We start from the raw sequence: 18,582 nt of genomic DNA on the forward strand, positions 1-18,582 counted from the left end.
TCACACACACACAGACACGGACCCTCTCACCCTCTCACACTGTCACACAGACGCATGGACAGACAGACAGACACACAGACACGGACACTCTCACACTGTGTCACACACACTCACAAAGAGACACAGACAGACAGACGGACAGACAGACACACACACACACACAGACAGACACACAGACGGACACACACACACAGACAGACACACACACAGACACACAGACAGACAGACAGACAGACAGACACACACACAGACGGACACACGGACGGACACACAGACGCACGGACACACGGACGCTCCCTCTGTCTCGGACCCTCCCGCTCCCGTCCCCTCCCCCGCCGCCCACGTGCAGCCCCGCACGCGCCGCCGGCCCCCGCGCGCCCCCTCCCACGCCCCCCCATCCGCGGCCCCTCGGCCCCGCCCCCCCGCGCTGGCCCCGCCCCCTAACTCGCACCACCCAATGAGCGCCGTAGCCACGTACCGCCCCCACCCTGACCACGCCCCCCGCCTCACGCCGCCCAATGAGCGCCGCTGCTTTGCGCCGCCCCCGCCCGCGCTTTAAGCGGCTCCAATGCCCGGGCGGCGGCCGCGCCTCCGCCCCGCTGCTCAGAGCACCGCGCGCCCCGCGCCTCAGCGCCCCGGCCCCGCCGATCGCCCGCCCGCCCTCACGGCCCCGGCTCCGGCCCCGCCATGGACACCGGCAGCAAGGTGAGCCCGCGCCGCCGGGATCGCTCTGCGTTACGCAACCCCCGCCCGCCCCCGCACACGCGCGGCCGCCGCGATCGCAGCGTTTCGCTTTATTTTGTCCCCTCAGCCCCAGCGCAGCGCTCCCCACAGAGCGGCCGGTGCCGGCTCCGCGCCTCGCAGCGCGCCCGGCCGCCGCTCCCGGGCTGTCCTCGAAAGGCGGAAACGCGGCGGGCAGACACGATCCTTTTGACCCCGTTTCGGGACGAGGGGAGGCCCCAGAGCCCAGCGAGGGCCGGGCTGGCTTTGGGGGGCTGCGGGGTTGGGGAGAGCCCGCCGGGACCCCGCGATCCCCGCCGGGCTGGGCACATCCCGCCCGCAGCTGCTGACCCAATTCCCATTAATTTATCCCAGACTGTGGAGTTGTTAAATACTCATAGCTCTCCCGGCCGCTCGGGGATCCACCAGCACCCTCCTCATGCTAAATTAATTAATTTAGATTTAATTTGGGGGGGGTAAAAGCCCGGAACGATGCCGGTGGTTGATTGTAACAGGTCACTGACCTCAGCCCCACTTGCTTCATTCCAACCACCAAAGTATTTCCGTCCCCAATACTCCCGTCTGGGAATAGCTGGAATAAATCCAAGTGGTTTGGGATTTTTTTTTTCGAGGGGGAGGATGTGTTAGGAAATTGGCTGCGTGGCGGCACGAAGTGTAATTAATCCCCAAAAATCGCGATTTTTATCCTAATTAAAGATGCGACGGGAGCGATCCCTCTTGGTGTTTATTTCCCCCTTTCAAAACAACTCCCTCTCCCCCCCTCCTCCTCCGCATGAAGCACACAATTCTCTTAAATTTAAGGAGCTATATCTGTTTAAATATGTATTTATAGTGTATTTTTTGGGGTTCCGGGCTGTTTTGCGGTGGGGTTGGGGTGGGAGCCGGGAACGTGCGGGCCGGCAGCGCGGTGATGGGGGCAGGAATTAAACGCAAATTTGGTCTCATACCCAAGAAATCCGACGCATTTAACTCCCGGCATCCCGAACGGAGCCCGAGCCGCGCTCCCGCTGCTCTCCCAGCTCCGCAAACCCCCCCGCCCTTGCATGGATTTGGGTTAGAAATGATTAATTTTCGTAAAGGTAATTAATCTCGAGGATGATTTGCCGAGCGCTGATGGGTGACATTTCCATCCCCAGCGTGTTTTGCGTGGAAAAAAATAAAAGATATTTTTCATGGAAGCAGCTTGTGGTTGCGAGATGGGGAGACAAACTCCCCTCCCGAACCCGCTTTATATTTAATAATTAATATTATTAACGTGATTAACCCGGGATGTGTGTCTGTGTGAGGGGGGGACATTGCACATTCCGTGTGGTTTTTTTCCAGCTCGTTCCATGCAAAATCCCCTCCCGTGCTGGTCGCGGTTGCAAAACTCGCCGCGATTGTGTCGCCGTCCCTGGATGACCTTTAAGTAGGGAAGCAAAACAAAAAAAAAAAAACCAAATTCCGCCGCTCCGCTGCTCCTTCCCACCCCCCCGGTTCTCTTTCCCCACGGGGGCTGGTGTGACCCCCAAATTCTCTGGGTTTAGATCCCCTCCCGTGGGTTTGGAGCGGATTTTCCCGGTTTTTAGTGGGGGTGTGAGGTTTTCCCGGGTGTTATCCGTGTGCCCTGGCTCCTATGAGTGTGCAAATGAGTGTGCAAGGGCTGCACTGAATGCCCACATTCCCTCTGTGTCCCCTCAGGAGCAGTGGCTGCTCCTTAAAAATCCCCCTGCATCATTTTAATCGTGTATTTTTCATGTGGGTTTGCCCAAAATCCCTCCTTTCTAACCATTATTTGGATTTTTCGGGGATTACTAATTGTTCTTGTTCCATAGCATCCTGAAATCTTCCATGCTGGAGTAAAAAGAAAACCAACAGGATATCCTCCTGGGACCCTTTTTTTCCCTGTTGTTGCTGATTTGATTTTAGAGAATTCATTAGTTCCCTTGATGCACGAAACAATCAGCGTGCCAAAATTCCCCAAGTCCTCCTGCACTGGAGTAAAATAACTTGAAATTCCCTTCTGGGACGCTTTTTTTAGTATTATTTAGAAGGAATTATGAATTCCTTGTTTTTCGTGAGGCAGCAGCATCCCAAAATCCTCCATGTTGGAGTGAAAAAAGTTGAAATTCCCTGCTGGGCCACTAATTTAAATACCTTTATATCAATATTTTGGTATTATTATTTTGCTTTTAAAGGGATTATTCATTCCTTTGATCCATGAGGTGGATCTCAAAGTCCTTCCAGGCTGGAGGGTGAAATAAAAAGGTTAAAAATAGAGTTGTAAAGCCAAAGGCAGCGGGTTTGGGGGGCCCCTGGTGCCCCCCCAGATCCTCCTCAGAGCGTCCTGGCTTCCGTGTTGGAGCTGGAGAGGAAGCAGGAAGCAGCCAAAAAGAAAACAAAATATTATAAATTTATTAAAAACCTGTCTTTCCTATCACATAGAGCAATTCTTAGGCATAAAACCAGGAGTTTGGGGTCTAGCCGTGCTTAAATAAATTTATTTTATGGAAACAAGAGGGAATTTGTCCCCAAAATTCCTGATAAAGATGCTTTTTCCTGCAAGGAGTTAAAAAAAAAAAAAAAATCTCCCCACAGCCCCACGTGAGGTTTGGCAGGAGCTGCCTGGGCAAAGCTGCCCTTAAAAATCGACTTTTCCCTTTATTTAATTATTTCCCCCCCACCTTAAAGTTGCCTTTAATGGCGAAGTTCAGGCTGAAAGGATCCGGGATCCGAGCAGGGCAGCGAGTTTGGGCTGGGGAGGGAGGGGGAAGGAGCTGACTCACCCTGACCCTGCTCGGGACGAGCCTCCAAAATGCGATTTTCCTGCCAGCTTTTCCTTTTCCTATGCCCAAACTGCTGGAATGCAATGAAAATACAATTTTTTTTCCCTGAAATTTAATCTATTTTTGGCTTTTTTTTTTAGCCTTTTTTCTAAATGTTAAAATAAAAAAATTTTTTTTTTTTTTTTTTTTTTTAGATTTTAAAATATTTTTAAAATTTTTTTTTTTTTTTTTGCATCAAGCTGTTGTTACCTCTCACCTTCCTGGAGCAAAGTTCACCTGGCTGCCGCATCCCCATCCCCGGAGCCATGACTCACCTGGGCCTGCCCTACCCTGCCAGCTCCTGGGGTGCCCTTTAGCCAGGAAAAAAATCAAATTCAGCACCCAAACACACCGGGCTGACCCCCCAAAAACAAAGAGAAATCTCCCAATCCCCCACAAACCCACTTGTTTTTTAATGAGGTTTCCCCAAGCAACAGGTGCTTTTGACATCCTGGTTTTTTGGGGATTTGTTGGAATGTTTAGGGCTTTTTTTGTCCTTTTTTTTTGAGGACATCACCAAATTCCCAGCCTGTTTGTGCCCTCCCAACCACGGAGGTGTTTTCTCCTCTACTCCGAAGCAAATCCAAGCGCCAAAACCTCCCTGATTAGTTGTGTTGGGGCCAAGCCTAATTAATGAGCTTCATTAACGGGCCTGGCTTCATTCCCTCTGCTTTTCCCCTGGGAACTTTCACGCGGGAGGGAGGAGAGTGGCGAGGTCAGGGAGCGGCATTAAATCCTTTATTTATTAAAAGAAATAGGAGATTTGGTTCTTAAATATTAAAAATATCCCTTTTGGGGAGGGAGTTTGAGTCACCTCCCCTCATTTAGACGGGATCTGAGGCGTCGATCCTTTGGGAATATCAACCCTGGCAGCATCCTTGGTGTTTAGGGAGGACCCCCCCCCTCAGCACCCCCCCCCTCAAATTAAAGGGGTTTACCCCCCCTCAGCACCCCCCCCCCCAAATTAAAGGGGTTTATCAATTTCACGTGGCCCGTCCCAAAGCTGATTAGGCGGGAATGTCGGATCCTGGTCCGAGCGAGCGCCGGGAAAATCTCCTGCCCGGGATAATTGGGCCGCTAACGAAGGTGGCCCGAGCGCTGGCCTGCCCTGACCCCGCTCCCGAACAAGGCTCTGATTGTTGCCGTGGCTCAGGCGGGAGGAAGAGGAGGCTGGGGAAGGAAGGCTTTGCCAGCTAAACCCGGGTTTTGCTCAGTGACTCTTAATTAGACGGCCATGGGAAGCTGCTGTTGGTGCGGCTCCCCGGAGCATCCTGCTGGCCCAGACCCCATGGTCACCTCCAGCGCTCAAATTCCTGGAATCCCCATAACTGTGGCGTTTTTTAACCCCCCCAAAATGACATTTTTTGTAATTATTTTTTTTCCCTCTTAGCACTAAAAACAGTGAGTTTTCGCTTTGGTTCTGAATATTTGTACTCGCCGCCTTCGCAGTGTCCTGTGCAGTGCCCTGGTATCGCTGTGCTGGGGAAAGAGAACTGTGGATTTAACCCCTTTTTCCTTGTTTTGGTCCTGTATTGCTGTGCTGGGGGAGACAGGGCTGTGGGGATCCCAGATTTAATCCTTTTCCCTGTTTTTGTCCTGTATTGCTCTGTTGGAGGAGACAGGGATCCCAGATTTTGCCCTTTTTTCCCTGTTTTTGTCCTGTGTAGTGCCCTGGTATCGCTCTGGTTGGGAGACAAGGCTGTGGGGATCCCTGCTTTAACCCCTTTTCCCCTGTTTTTGTCCCATGCAGTGCCCTGGGCTTCAGGGATCCCAGGTTTAACCCTTTGCCCCATGCAGTGCCCTGGTATCGCTGTGCTGGGGAAAGAGAACTGTGGATTTAACCCTTTTCCCCTGTTTTTGTCCTGTGCAGTGCCCTGGTATCGCTGTGCTGGAGGAGACAGGGCTGCAGAGATCCCAGATTTAACCCCTTTTTCCTGTTTTTGTCCTGTATTGCTCTGTTGGAGGAGACAGGGATCCCAGATTCTGCCCTTTTTCCCCCTGTTTTTTGTCCTGTATTGCTCTACAGGGCTGTGAGGATCCTAGGTTTAACCCTTTTTTTCCTGCTGGGGAGACAGGGCTGCAGGGATCCCAGATTTAACCCTTTGCCCCATGGAGTGCCCTGGTATTGCTGTGCTGGGGAGACAGAACTGTGGATTTAACCCTTTTCCCCTGTTTTTGTCCTGTATTGCTGTGCTGGGGATACAGGGCTGTGGGGATCCCAGATTTGACCCCTTTTCCCTGTTTTTGTCCCATACAGTGCCCTGGTATTGCTCTGCTGGGGAGATCCCACATTTAACCCCTTTTTCCTGTTTTTGTCCTGTATTGCTCTGTTGGAGGAGACAGGGATCCCAGATTTAACCCTTTGTCCCATGCAGCACCCTGGCATTGCTGTGCTGGAGAGGCAGGTCTGCAGGATCCCAGATTTAACCCCTTTTTCCCTGTTTTTTGTCCTGTATTGCTCTACAGGGGAGACAGGGCTGTGAGGATCCCAGATTTAACCCCTTTTTCCCTGCTGGGGAGATAGGGCTGCAGGGATCCCAGATTTAACCCTTTGTCCCATGCAGTGCTCTGGTATTGCTCTGCTGGGGGAGACAGGGCTACGAAGATCCCAGACTTAACTCTTTTCCTTGGTGGGGAGACAGGGATGTGGGGATCCCTGATTTAACCCCTTTTTCCCTATTTTTGTCCCATGCAGTGCCCTGAGCTGCAGGGATCCCAGATTTAACCCTTCTCCCTATTTTTGTGCTGTGCAGTGCCCTGGTATCACTCTGCTGGGGGAGACAGGGCTGTGGGGAACCCAGATTTAACATTTTTCCCCTGTTTTTGTCTTTTATTTCTCTGCTGGGGGAGTCAGGGCTGTAGGGAACCTAGATTTAACCCCTTTTCCCCTGCTGAGGGAGACAGGGCTGTGGACTCCCAGATTTAACCCTTTTTCCTGGTTTTGTCCTGTGTGGTGCCCTGGGCTGTGGGGATCCCTGATTTACCCCTTTTTCTGTGTTTTTGTGCTGTGCAGTGCCCTGGTATTGCGCTGGAGGGGAAACAGGGCTGTAGAGATCCCAGATTGAACCCTTTTCCCCCATTTTTGTGCTATGCAGTGCCCTGGGCTGTGAGGATCCCAGATTTAACCCCTTTTTCCCTGTTTCTTTGTCCTATGGAGTGCCTTGGTATTGCTGTGCTGGGGATACAGAGCTTCAGGATCCCAGATTTAACCCTTTTTCCTTGTTCTTGTCCCATGTAGTGCCCTGAGCTACAGGGATCCCAAATTTAACCCTTTTTGCCTGTTTTTATCCCATGCAATGCTTTGGTACACTCTGCTGGGGATACAGAGCTTCGGGATCCCAGATTTATCCCTTTTTCCCGTTTTTGTGCCCTGGGCAGCAGGAATCCAAAATTTAACCCTTTTCCCCCATTTTTTGTGCTGTGCAGTGCCCCGGTATCACTCTGCTGGGCACACAGGTCTGCAGGATCCCAGATTTAACCCTTTTTTCCCCGTTTCCTGGCAGATGACGGCTCGCCTGATGCTGGCTGTGGGAGGAGCCGTGCTGGGCTCGCTGCAGTTCGGGTACAACACCGGCGTCATCAACGCCCCGCAGAAGGTGAGTGCTCCCAGAGGGAAATTCCAGCCTCCCCCAGCTCGTGTCTGACAACAAACCAGCCTCTGTGCCAGCCTGGCTAAAATAGTACATCCCACTAGGCAGCTTAAGGCTCTAATGGGATTTCAGAGGGAGTTATTTAGCTCCAGCCTTCCCTGGAGAATTTGTTTCCTCCTCCTTGCTTGGTGTGTTTTTTTTTTTTTTTTTGTTGGGGGAAATAAATCCCAGCACTGCCTGCAGGATGCTGTGTCTGGGTGTGGCCAGTGGAACTTTTCACCTCGGCTCTCTTAGTGAAGGTCTGGGAGTTAATTAAGGTTTGAGTCATCCCCAAGTGGCTGCTCTGACCAGAGCTGGGGGTTTTGCATCCCAGCTGGGAGCAGGATGGAGTGCAGGAGTGGTGGTTCCTCCCCTCATGTACATGGCCCATGGAAAACATGGCTTTTCCCACATTTGGTGGCTTTCATAGCCAGGACCCTCTTGCTGCTGGTAGATACTGGTGGTCCATGGAAAACATGGCTTTTTCCAGATTTGGTGGCTTTTACAGCCAGGACCTTCCTGCTGCTGGTAGATACCAGTGGTCCATGGAAAATGTAACTTTTCCCACATTTGGTGGCTTTCATAGCCAGGACCCTCCTGCTGCTGGTAGATATTGGTGGTCCACAGAAAACTTTTCCCACATTTGGTGGCTTTCATAGCCAGGACCCTCCTGCTGCTGGTAGATACCAGTGGTCCATGGAAAATGTGACTTTTCCCACATTTGGTGGCTGTTTGAGGTCTTGAACACATGGAAAAGAAGCTCAGGATTGCAATGTGGTGCTTGCAGTGTTCCCTGGGCACAGCTCTTGTGCTGGGATGAGGTGTGGAGGGACAGCTTGAGCTCTGTCCCCAAATGCCATCACCCCAATCCAGCTGCCAGGGTTTAATCCCATCCCAGTGAGTCCTTCTGGAATGTCACCACAGGCATTGGGAAAACTCCTTGTGGGATAGAAGACCCTGTGGAAAAAGTCAGTGTGGGAAGAGGAAAAAAGGCAGGGATTTGTTCAAGGCGTTGCATTATTGAATCCCAGGTTCAGTTTCTGGGGTTAAAGCTGCAGCTCCTCCCAACAGAACCTGCTGGAGACCTGAAATATCCCAAATTCTCCTTGCTCCACATGCACTGAGGCGAGGGATGGCCCTTTTTGGATGGCCATGGAGCAGCCCTGGAGCTGGGAATCCCTGGCATGGCTCTGAGGAGCTGCTCCCCAGGATCTGCCCTCACTTTCCCCAGCCCTGGCACTGAGGGAGGAGGGAATGCTGTGATCCCCACCCTGCTCAGAGCCACATCCCAGGAGTTTTGTAGCTTTGTTCCCTGGCCTGGAGAGGCTCTCCATGCTCTCCCTGCAAATTCAGACACTCCTGATGGTGTTGCCACAGTTTTTGGGGATGAATTATAGGAATGTGCCTTCTGTTGATGGAGAGACAAAATTCTCTTTTGTCCCCTTAAAAAGAAAATAAGCCCAGAAGTTTCTCTCCTTGATTAGGTGAAAAAGTCATCTGATAAGCTTGAGGGACTAAGGATAACCAATTGGACAGAAGCCAAAAAGTCCCACCTGAACAATTTACTAGAAAAAGGAGAGAGAGCAAAGAAACAAAACTTTAGCGATGTGTTTTACCAGGAGCAAGAACCTCTTGCACATGACTGAGTTTTTCTCTGCGAAGAGTTTTGTTACTTTGTCTTTTATTGAAACTTTTTTGTTTCCAACACTGGAAACAAAAAGTTTCCAGTGGGGATTTTGTTTATCTCCAAAGACAGCTGAGCTATCTCTTGAAGTGGCAACTATTGCTGTGAATCCCTTGGGCTCAGGCCAGGAGGAGGCACAGGGGGCAGGACAAGTCCCCAGTGTTGAGGGGAAGGATTTGGGGTGCTCAGGGGGAGGTGGGATGGGGGTTTGCTGGGCACAGGGGGTGATCCCAGCCTTAAGGATGGGGACACAAAGTGTGGAATTGGGGTAGGGACACTGTGCAGGGCTGGGATAAACTGGGGCACACTGGGGATGCATGGAGTGCAGGGTTGGGACAGGAATGCCTTGGGGTGCATTGAGGATGGGGATTCAGTGGGATAAAATTAAGTGAAGGGTTGGGATGAGGATGCACCGAGATCCATCAGGGCACGGGTTTGGGATGCACTGGTTTGGGATTCATGGAGCTGCAGGGTGGGGATGAATCACAACACTCAGCTGAAAGCCCCAGTTTTGGTGAAAACAATTTTTATTCCTTCACCCTTCTCCCTTTAAACCCATTTTTCACCTCTTTTCCTCTCCCAAAAAACCCTTGAGTCCTTCAAAGCATTTTCCCTTTTTTCCAGGAGGGGCTGTTATTTTCAGATACCCCCTGGGCCTGCTGAGAGCCTGAGCCAGCCCAATTATTTTCCAATAATCCAATCAATTATTTATTTTGGGAATAGTGGTAAAAGGGGAAAAAGCATCCAAACCCCTGGGTGAAAACAGGAGGGAACAAAATCACTTCAATATGGAAATTGTAACAATTTCTGTGCTTTGGAAGAGGAACAACTTGACAAAATAATGATACTGTTGAGACTTGTACCCAGCCCAGTGTAAATTTCTTGTGCTGTCTCTGCCAGGGCTCCTGTTTGGGCTTGGATTGATGGGAAAAGTGGAAAATGAAGCACAGTGGTGTAAATAGTGAATTGGGAGTGGAGCCATTCAGAGCAGCAAAATCTTGGAGCCAGCTTGGAGCAAAGCAGGGAATCTCTGGAATTTCTGCTCCTTCCCAGCTGGGTTTGGTGGGGTGTTAAGGAGCTCTTTGCTGTGGTGGTTTGGGGGTGGGTGACCCTTAAATCATGGTGTTCTAAAGGATTTGGATTGGGAGGAACCTTCAGAGGGTCATTTAGGGCATTTTCCCAGCCATGGGCAGGGACAGGAGCTTGGTGAAGCTATTTTAAAAATAAAGCAAAACTATACAAAATGTATATATTTTTTATATGTATATATATATGTAATGGTTTAAAAATACATCAAAAGTATACAAAATGTATATATTTTATATATGTATATATATGTTATGGTTTGATGCTGGTACAATGCCAGTGCCCCCAGGAAGCACAGCATCTCAAAAAATTCAAACTTTTCCAAACTTCCTTTTCCAACCAGGACACTATACGAATTTTTTGTCTTAAAATTTTTTATATGCAAAAGTTTTGCGTATAAAAAAGATGGAAAATTTATATAAAACCACCTGAAATTCACAAACCAGGCTGTTCTTAGTGTTTCAAACCAAGGGCTGTCTTGGCATCACGATCCTGCAGAACCACGGGAGAGATTGTGTGTTATGGAATTCTTGGGGGAGGAAAGACCTGGAAATCCAACTCCAGGAGTATCCAAGGGGGCTAGTGATGGGGTAGCTTTTAAAATACAGCAAAAGTACAGCAAAAGTATTTATTTTTTATATATGTATATATGTGTCATGGTTTGATGCTGGTGCAGTGCAAGTGCCCCCAAGGAGCACAGCATCCCAAAAAATTCAAAATTTTCAAAACTTCCTTTTCAAACCAGGACACTATACAAATTTTTTGTATACAAACATTTTGTGTTTAAAAAGATGAAAAATTTATATAAAACCACCTAAAATTCACAAACCAGGCTGTTCTTGGTGTTCCAAACCAAGGCCGGCATTGGGTGTTGGCATCATGGTCCTGCAGAACCACGGCAGAGATTGTGTGTTATGGAATTCTTGGGGGAGGAAAGACCTGGAAATCCAATTCCAGGAGTATCCAAGGGGGCTAGTGATGGGGTAGCTTTAAAAATACAGTAAAAGTATACAAAATGTATATATTTTATATATATATATATATATATATATATATATATGTCATGGTTTGATGCTGGTGCAATGCCAGTGTCCCCAGGGAGCATGGCACCCCAAAAACTCAAACTTTTCAAAACTTCCTTTTCAAACCAGGACACTATATGAAAGTTTTGTATATAAAAAGTATTGTATACACAAATTTTGTGTTTAAAAAGATGCAAAGCTTATATAAACCTACCTAAAATTAACAAACCAGGCTGTTCTTGGTGCTGCAAACCAAGGCCTGTGTTGGCATCCCGGTCCTGCAGAACCACGGGAGAGATTGTGTGTTATGGAATTCTTGGGGAGGAAAAACCTGGAAATCCAACTCCAGAGGAGTATCCAAGATTGTGTTCTATGGAATTCTTGGGGAGGAAAAACCTGGAAATCCAACTCCAGGAGTATCCAAGATTGTGTGCTATGGAATTCTTGGGGGGGCACAACCTGGAAATCCAACTCCAGGAGTATCCAAGATTGTGTGCTATGGAATTCTTGGGGGGGCACAACCTGGAAATCCAACTCCAGGAGTATCCAAGGGGATGGGAGCTGCCCCGTGTTCCTCCCCTTGCTCCGCGGGGCCGGCGCATCTGTGGCTCCTGCCCTGCCCTGGGGAGCAGCGTGACCTCCCCGTGCCTGCCCGGCCAGTTTGGCTCCCTCCCTCCCTCCCTCTCTCCGGGCAGGGCGAGCCCAGAACCCGTCGGGCTGCATTTCCCAGTGGATCCCAGCAGTTCCTCCCTTGGCCAGCGGCTCCGGTGACGCATTGTCTTGTGAGAGACTCGTCCCTCCGGTGGCGCGGCCTTGACGCGCGGTTTGGTTTCCCTCCTTGTTCTCCAGGTGATTGAGGACTTCTACAACCTCACGTGGCTGAACAGATACGGGGAGCCCATCAGCCCTGCCACCCTCACCACGCTCTGGTCCCTCTCCGTTGCCATCTTCTCTGTCGGGGGCATGATCGGCTCCTTCTCCGTGGGGCTCTTTGTCAATCGCTTTGGAAGGTGAGCTCCGAGCCTGGTGGATCCTGCAGTGGGGAGGCTCTGCTGCCTCACCCACCCTGGTGCTCCACAGGCTGACCTTGGGGTTCTTGCAGTGTTCCTCACCTGCTTCTCCTGGTGTTCCTCACTTGGTTCTCCTGATGTTCCTCTCCTGGTGTTCCTCACCTTGTTCTCTCCCAGTGTTCCTCACCTGGTTCTCCTGGTGTTTCTCCCCTGGTGTTCCTCACCTGGCTCTCTCCCGGTGTTCCTCACCTGGTTCTCTCCTGGCGTTCCTCACCTTGTTGTCCTGGCGTTCCTCTCCTGGTGTTCCTCACCTGGTTCTCCTGGTGTTCCTCACCTGGTGTTCCTCACCTGGTTCTCCCCTGGTGTTCCTCACCGCTCTCCTCCATCTCTCTCCAGGCGCAATTCCATGCTGATGTCCAACATCCTTGCCTTCGTGTCAGCTGTGCTCATGGGCTTCTCCAAGATGGCTTTCTCCTTTGAGATGCTCATCCTGGGCCGCTTCATCATCGGCCTCTACTCCGGCCTCACCACAGGTTTCGTGCCCATGTACGTGGGCGAGGTGTCACCTACTGCCCTGCGGGGGGCCCTGGGCACCTTCCACCAGCTTGGCATCGTGCTGGGCATCCTCATTGCACAGGTGAGCACTGGGGAAGGTTTTTGGTCCTTTTTTTTTTTTCTGACACTCCTAAGGACCTGCAAGGATGAGGTGCTGTGGATCTGAGCTGGGGTGGGAGGGGTGAAGCTGGAGCTCAGCAGGAGCAGGGATGTGTGGAATCTGAAGGTTTGGGATGGGTGGCATCAGGTTATCAACATCTCTTGGCCAGCTGGAAGCAGCACAGGAGTCCCTCCAATGGCTGTTCCAGCTTGGAGCACACCATGAGCTGCACAGTTGTGTCCAACCAGGACTATTCCAGCTGGGATGGGTGGCTCAACTCTTCTGCTCCTCCTCAGGTGTTTGGTTTGGACTTGATCATGGGAAACGAGTCTCTGTGGCCGCTGCTGCTGGGCTTCATCTTCGTCCCTGCGCTGCTGCAGTGCATCATCCTGCCCTTCGCCCCCGAGAGCCCCCGCTTCCTGCTCATCAACCGCAACGAGGAGAACAAAGCCAAGAGCGGTGAGTGACCCCTCTGCAGGGCCCATCCTGGCACTCTGCAGGGTCCCTGACATCTCCTGACCCCCACCTCTCCCTCTCAGTCCTCAAGAAGCTGCGAGGCACGACGGACGTGAGCAGCGACCTGCAGGAGATGAAGGAGGAGAGCCGGCAGATGATGAGGGAGAAGAAGGTGACCATCATGGAGCTGTTCCGCTCGCCCATGTACCGCCAGCCCATCCTCATCGCCATCGTCCTGCAGCTCTCCCAGCAGCTCTCAGGGATCAACGCGGTGAGCCTGGCTGGGGTCTCGATGCCAGGGGTCAGCTTGCTTCACCCAGAGCTCCAGGACTGACTTGTAGGTCTCCCTGCTCTTTGTAGGTCTTCTACTACTCCACCAGCATCTTTGAGAAGTCGGGGGTGGAGCAGCCTGTCTATGCCACCATTGGCTCTGGCGTGGTGAACACAGCCTTCACGGTGGTCTCGGTGAGTTTGGCCCCTCCAGGGTCTCTCCGGGGAAGGTGGGAGGTGCAGGGGCCTTTCCTGCAGGCTGGCAGGTGCTGATGGATCTTGTCCATCCCACAGCTCTTCGTGGTGGAGCGAGCCGGACGCAGGACCCTGCACCTCATTGGGCTGGCAGGGATGGCTGGGTGTGCCATTCTCATGACCATCGCCCTCACGCTGCTGGTGAGTGCTGGGGAGGCTGGGAGGAGGAGGAGGAGGGATGGCTGGGGAGGAGGAAGGACTTATTCCTCCTTGAAGTGATGGCTGAGCATTCAGTCCCCATTGTCACATCTCTCCTGAGCTTCTAGAATTCCATCTTCCAGCTCATGGCTCCTGTGCCAGCACCAGCTGAGGTGCCCAGGCGCCATATCCCCTTCACAGCACCAACCTTCCCCCTCTCCCCTGTTCTAGGACCAAATGCCCTGGATGTCCTACCTCAGCATCGTGGCCATCTTTGGGTTTGTGGCCTTCTTTGAGATCGGCCCAGGCCCCATCCCGTGGTTCATCGTGGCCGAGCTGTTCAGCCAAGGGCCCCGTCCTGCTGCCTTTGCCGTGGCCGGGCTCTCCAACTGGACCTCCAACTTCATCGTGGGCATGGGCTTCCAGTACATTGCGGTAATGATGGCTGGGAGCGCTGGGGGAGTGGGGCATGGCACTGGGGACACAGGGAGCTGGAGGTCCCAGAGGATCCCAGAACTCCCAGGGGAGTCTCAGTCCCAGCCTGTCAGACTGTGTTGGTTCAGGTGGATCCAGATCCCAGTTCTGCATCAGGGATGGAAAGAGTGTCCAACTGGATCTCTGTGCCAGACTCCAGTACTGCTGGATCCTCCTGCCAAATCCAAATCCCAGGTCTGCTTGCTGGTTCCTGGTGCTGGATCCCATTGATGGATCCTCCTGCCAAATCCCAGATCTGGTTGCTGGTTCCTGGTGCTGGCTCTCATTGCCAGATTTTGGTGTGGAATCCTGGTGTCAGATCTTGGTGCCAAATCCTGCTGCTGGATCCAGTGTTGAATTCCAGGGCCACATTCTTCAGCCCTAAAACCCAGGCTGAGGTGGTTTGGTTGGGTTAAGATCCCTTGGGAAGAAGGACTTGAGGCTGGAGCAGGAGCTTGACTCAGTGTTTCTTGTGGAACTTGAGATGTTCCTTGAAAGTAGCACCTGGGTTTTGGATAGCCATGGCATGGTGTGGGCAGGGTGGTACCAGCTGGTCCTTCCACCATGGCCAGAGATGGGAATGGAGCTGGGGAAGGTCTGGAGCCACCAGGAGCTGCTGGAGGGGCTCAGCCTGGAGAAGAGGAGGCTCAGGGGGGACCTCTGACTCTGCACAACTCTGACAGGAGGAGGCAGCTGGGATGGGGTGGGTCAGGCTCTGCTCCCAGGGAACAGGGGCAGGATGAGAGGACCCACCCCAAGCTGTGCCAGGGGAGGTTTAGATTGGATATTGAGAAAATTTCTTCATGGAAAGGGTGGTCAGGGAGGTGGTGAAATCACCATCCCTGGAAGTGCTCAAAACCACGTGGATGTGGCACTTGGGGCATGGTTAGGGGTGGACCTGGCAGTGCCGGGTCTGTGGTCAGACTCAATCTTGTTGAGGTTGGAGAAGCACACCAACTCCACCTTTCCACAACTCCATCCACGTGCTCACCTCCCCTTTTCCCTTCAATCCCAGCAACTCTGTGGCTCCTACGTCTTCATCATCTTCACGGTGCTGCTCGTGCTCTTCTTCATCTTCACCTACTTCAAGGTGCCGGAGACCAAAGGCCGGACCTTCGACGAGATCGCCTCGGGCTTCCGGCAGAGCGGGGGCGGCCAGAGCGACAAGACCCCGGACGAGTTCCACAGCCTGGGCGCTGACTCGCAGGTGTAACCCGGACCCCGGCTCCGCCGCCGCCCCCCGACCCGGGGGGACTTTTTAAAACACTTTGTACAGACCCCAGGCAGGAGGGAGTGGAGTGTGGGGGGGGATCTGGCTCTGATGCCCCCTCTCCAGCCTCCCCCAGTGCTTTACTGGGGACAGACTGAGCTATTTTATTTTATTATTTTGTGGTTGGTTTTTTTTTGGTTTTTTTTTTTTTTTTCTGCTAGGAACGAATTTTATTTAATTTTTTTTTAGTTGGTTTCGCGTCCAAGATTTCAAAGCCAATAGGTGTTTTAAAACCCAGCCACTCAGCCCCCCCAACACAGGAGGGCAATTTCCTGTTTTTTTATTGACGACGCGATAGTTATTTAACGGAAAAAATCACATAGAGGAAGTTTTTAAAAAAAAAGCTGGAAGCTTATTTTTTAACATTCTAATCATAGAGGAAAAAAAAAAAAAAAACCAAAAATCACATAAATTGACTAAATCTAATATTTTTTTAAAAACAAACCTACCAAGGAAATGAGTCATTTTTTTAAAAGTCTCCTTGATTTCAAGCCCTGCGGTGGGTTCGTGGACGGGGACCTCCCGCCCGGGGCAGCGCGGAGGACGGAGCCGTCCCGGATGGATCGGTTGGAAAGGTCAATCCATTGTCACAGGCTCCTCTCCTTTCGCCTGAAAATTCCAACTGGGAGGGGAAAAAAAATATGGGAGAAAGGTGGGGGGGGAGATGTGTTCTTGTTGAATTTTTGGGATTAATCTTGGCAATATTTGCCCGACAGTGAAGCGCCAGCGGCAGCCGCACACGACAACATCCCCCTCCATCACCACCCCCATCCCAGGACTCACCAAAATCCAGCACTGCATGGATACAGCTGTTTCCTGCTCTGTGTATAGACTGGAAGATATTTATATTATATATATTTTTGTTCAATGGTTGTTAATAGTAGACATTTAAGTTATAGCGTTTCTGATTTGACAAGCCAAGTACTGTAAATATTCTTGGAGTATATTCACACTGTATAATTGCATACAAAAAGGTACAGAAAAAGGTTATAGTTTCTATAGCAACTAAGAAAAAAAAAAAAGCTTGTACATGGTTAGGATGACTTTTTGTATAGTTCTGCACTGTAGTTGTATCTATTGCACTGAATTTCAGGCTGTAGTATATTAAAAGAAAATACACATGAGAAATACTGTCCTTTTCAAACAAAACTGAAAACACACACAAAAAAAAAGCATTTCCCTGCGTGCAGCTGGTGTGGGAGCTCCTGGCACACTCCCAAAGCCACAGGGAGGGTTGTTTTTTCTTTTGTTTGTGTTGTTTTTTTTGTTGTTTTTTATTAATAGTATCTTTTTTAAAATGTATTTGTTTGGTTTGGAAGTGATGACACTTGACCACACGTGAAAGAAAATAAAGGGGGGGGGGTGGAATAAAATAAATCTCTTTAAAAAATGCCTGTTCTCAGCTGGTTGTGGCACAGCCTCACCAAGCTGTGGGGGGGTGTGTGTGGTTTTTTTAAGCAAATCCCTGCAGTGAAGTGCCAAGGGGAAGGTGTGTGGTGTGAACAATAAAGGAGAATGTGAGCAGCCACCCAGCCCTGGTGTCCTGTGCCTTTTATTTCTCGCAGCCAAACTTTCCCTGCCCTGGCAGGGCTGGGGGGTGTCTGCAGTGCGTGTCCCTGCAAAGCTTTTCCACCACGGGCACGACTCACCTGGTTGCAAAATACCTGCTCTGGGTGCACAACCAGCTCTGAATGGCCTGGGCTGGGATCACGGGGGCTCCTGGCTGGAGCTGCCCTGCCCCTGGACCCCAAACCTGCTCCCCTTGCCCAGCACGGAGCCTTGGTCATGCCACGAGCACCTGAGCAAGGAAAGGAAAGGAAAGGGAGACGGAGGGAGGAGGTTGCTGCTGCTCTGTGCATTTGGTTTTTTTTCCCCTCCAGCTGAGATGGTGCCAAGAGCTGCAAGCCTGAACATTTTCAGGCAAAGAAATGCTGATGTTGGTCACTTCAGGCTTTTTGCTATTTATTGAAGCTGCTCTTTGCCCTGCAGGGCATGGCTGTTGTAGGAATCATTCTTGTAGTGTCTTTAAGAGCTCCCCAGAATGTTCTTTCTGTGCCCAGGGCTCCTCTCCTCACTCTGCTGTTCATTCCTGGCTCCAGGAAATGCTCAGCCCTGCATAACCTTCAAAACCCAGGCTAAAGAAACTCAGGGTTTTGAGCTCTGATCCCAAACACAAGGGCCTGATTTCCAGATGCTGTCTGCTCAGCACTTCCTCAAAATCAATTCCTGGTAAAGCACAGAAATTACTGAATTTTTAAGCCATAAATACACAGGAATGCAGATTCCAAACTGGAATTACAGACCCCAATAGACTGAACCTTGAACTCAGAAGAGTCTGGCTCAAGGATAGGTTCTGCAAGCCTGAACACTTCCAGGCAAAGAAATGCTGATCTTGGTCACTTCAGGCTTTTTCTATTTATTGAAAAAAATAAACAACAGCCTGCAGGGCACGACTATTGTAGGCATTGCTCTTGTAGTGTCTTTAAGAGCTCCCAGAATTCTTTCTGTGCCCAGGGCTCCTCTCCTCACGCTGCTGTTTCATCCCTGGCTCCAGGAGATGCTCAGCCCTGCACAACCCTCATTTCCAGGCTGGCTTTGTTCTGTTGAACGCTCAGAGCAGCCCCACGGCCCTGGAAGGATTACAGCCACCACCAAGCTCCAAATCCCTGCTGACCCAAATCCTTGTGCCCTGGGGCACTGTGCCAGCAGGCACAGCTCCCCAGCATCCCCCACCCCGCGGCAGTGACCGTTCCAGCCCCTCGGAGATGATCATTCCAGGCCTTTCCAGCACCTCCCATGGAATTATTCCACACCTGATGGCGTGGATGGACCAAAGCATCTCCCCCAGGAGTGCTGGGAGCTCTCCTGACCCTTCCCCAGGGCACCCTGAGCACCTTCTCCCACCCCCTGCAATGGAACGTGGCTGAACCCGCGGTTTTCCCTTCCCCAGCAGCAGCAATCCCAGCTAATTGCTCAGGCCCCAGCTTGATGAAGCGTTTACAAAGCTCACTTGACTCCAGCCCAACTCGGCGAGGCAATTAAACACCCTCATAAATCCTCCTGCAGTAAATGAGCCTCAATGGGAGCT

The 18,582-nt window shown here is 51.2% G+C and overlaps 1 protein-coding gene across 1 annotated transcript; it reads left to right on the forward strand.

The window, feature by feature from the left end:
- Positions 1-614: 614 nt before the first annotated feature.
- Positions 615-15,629, forward strand: SLC2A1 (solute carrier family 2 member 1). Its single transcript, XM_054291881.1, has 10 exons — positions 615-705; positions 7,049-7,141; positions 11,816-11,976; positions 12,373-12,613; positions 12,928-13,090; positions 13,171-13,358; positions 13,448-13,552; positions 13,652-13,753; positions 13,982-14,185; positions 15,240-15,629. The coding sequence occupies exons 1-10, from the start codon at positions 688-690 to the stop codon at positions 15,435-15,437; spliced, it is 1,473 nt and encodes a 490-aa protein (XP_054147856.1). The 5' UTR covers positions 615-687; the 3' UTR covers positions 15,438-15,629.
- Positions 15,630-18,582: the final 2,953 nt, after the last annotated feature.

This window comes from Melozone crissalis, unplaced genomic scaffold (assembly GCF_028551555.1).
Source record: "Melozone crissalis strain CALT ecotype California unplaced genomic scaffold, PUWL_Pcris_2 ptg000107l_1, whole genome shotgun sequence".
NCBI lineage: Eukaryota > Metazoa > Chordata > Aves > Passeriformes > Passerellidae > Melozone > Melozone crissalis.

Bases quoted from the DNA above. Each gene is read 5' to 3' on its own strand.
- SLC2A1 (XM_054291881.1), top strand. The intron at 13,091-13,170 runs GTGAGTGACCCC...TCTCCCTCTCAG, and splicing joins GGAGAACAAAGCCAAGAGCG to TCCTCAAGAAGCTGCGAGGC. The intron at 13,359-13,447 runs GTGAGCCTGGCT...TGCTCTTTGTAG, and splicing joins AGCTCTCAGGGATCAACGCG to GTCTTCTACTACTCCACCAG.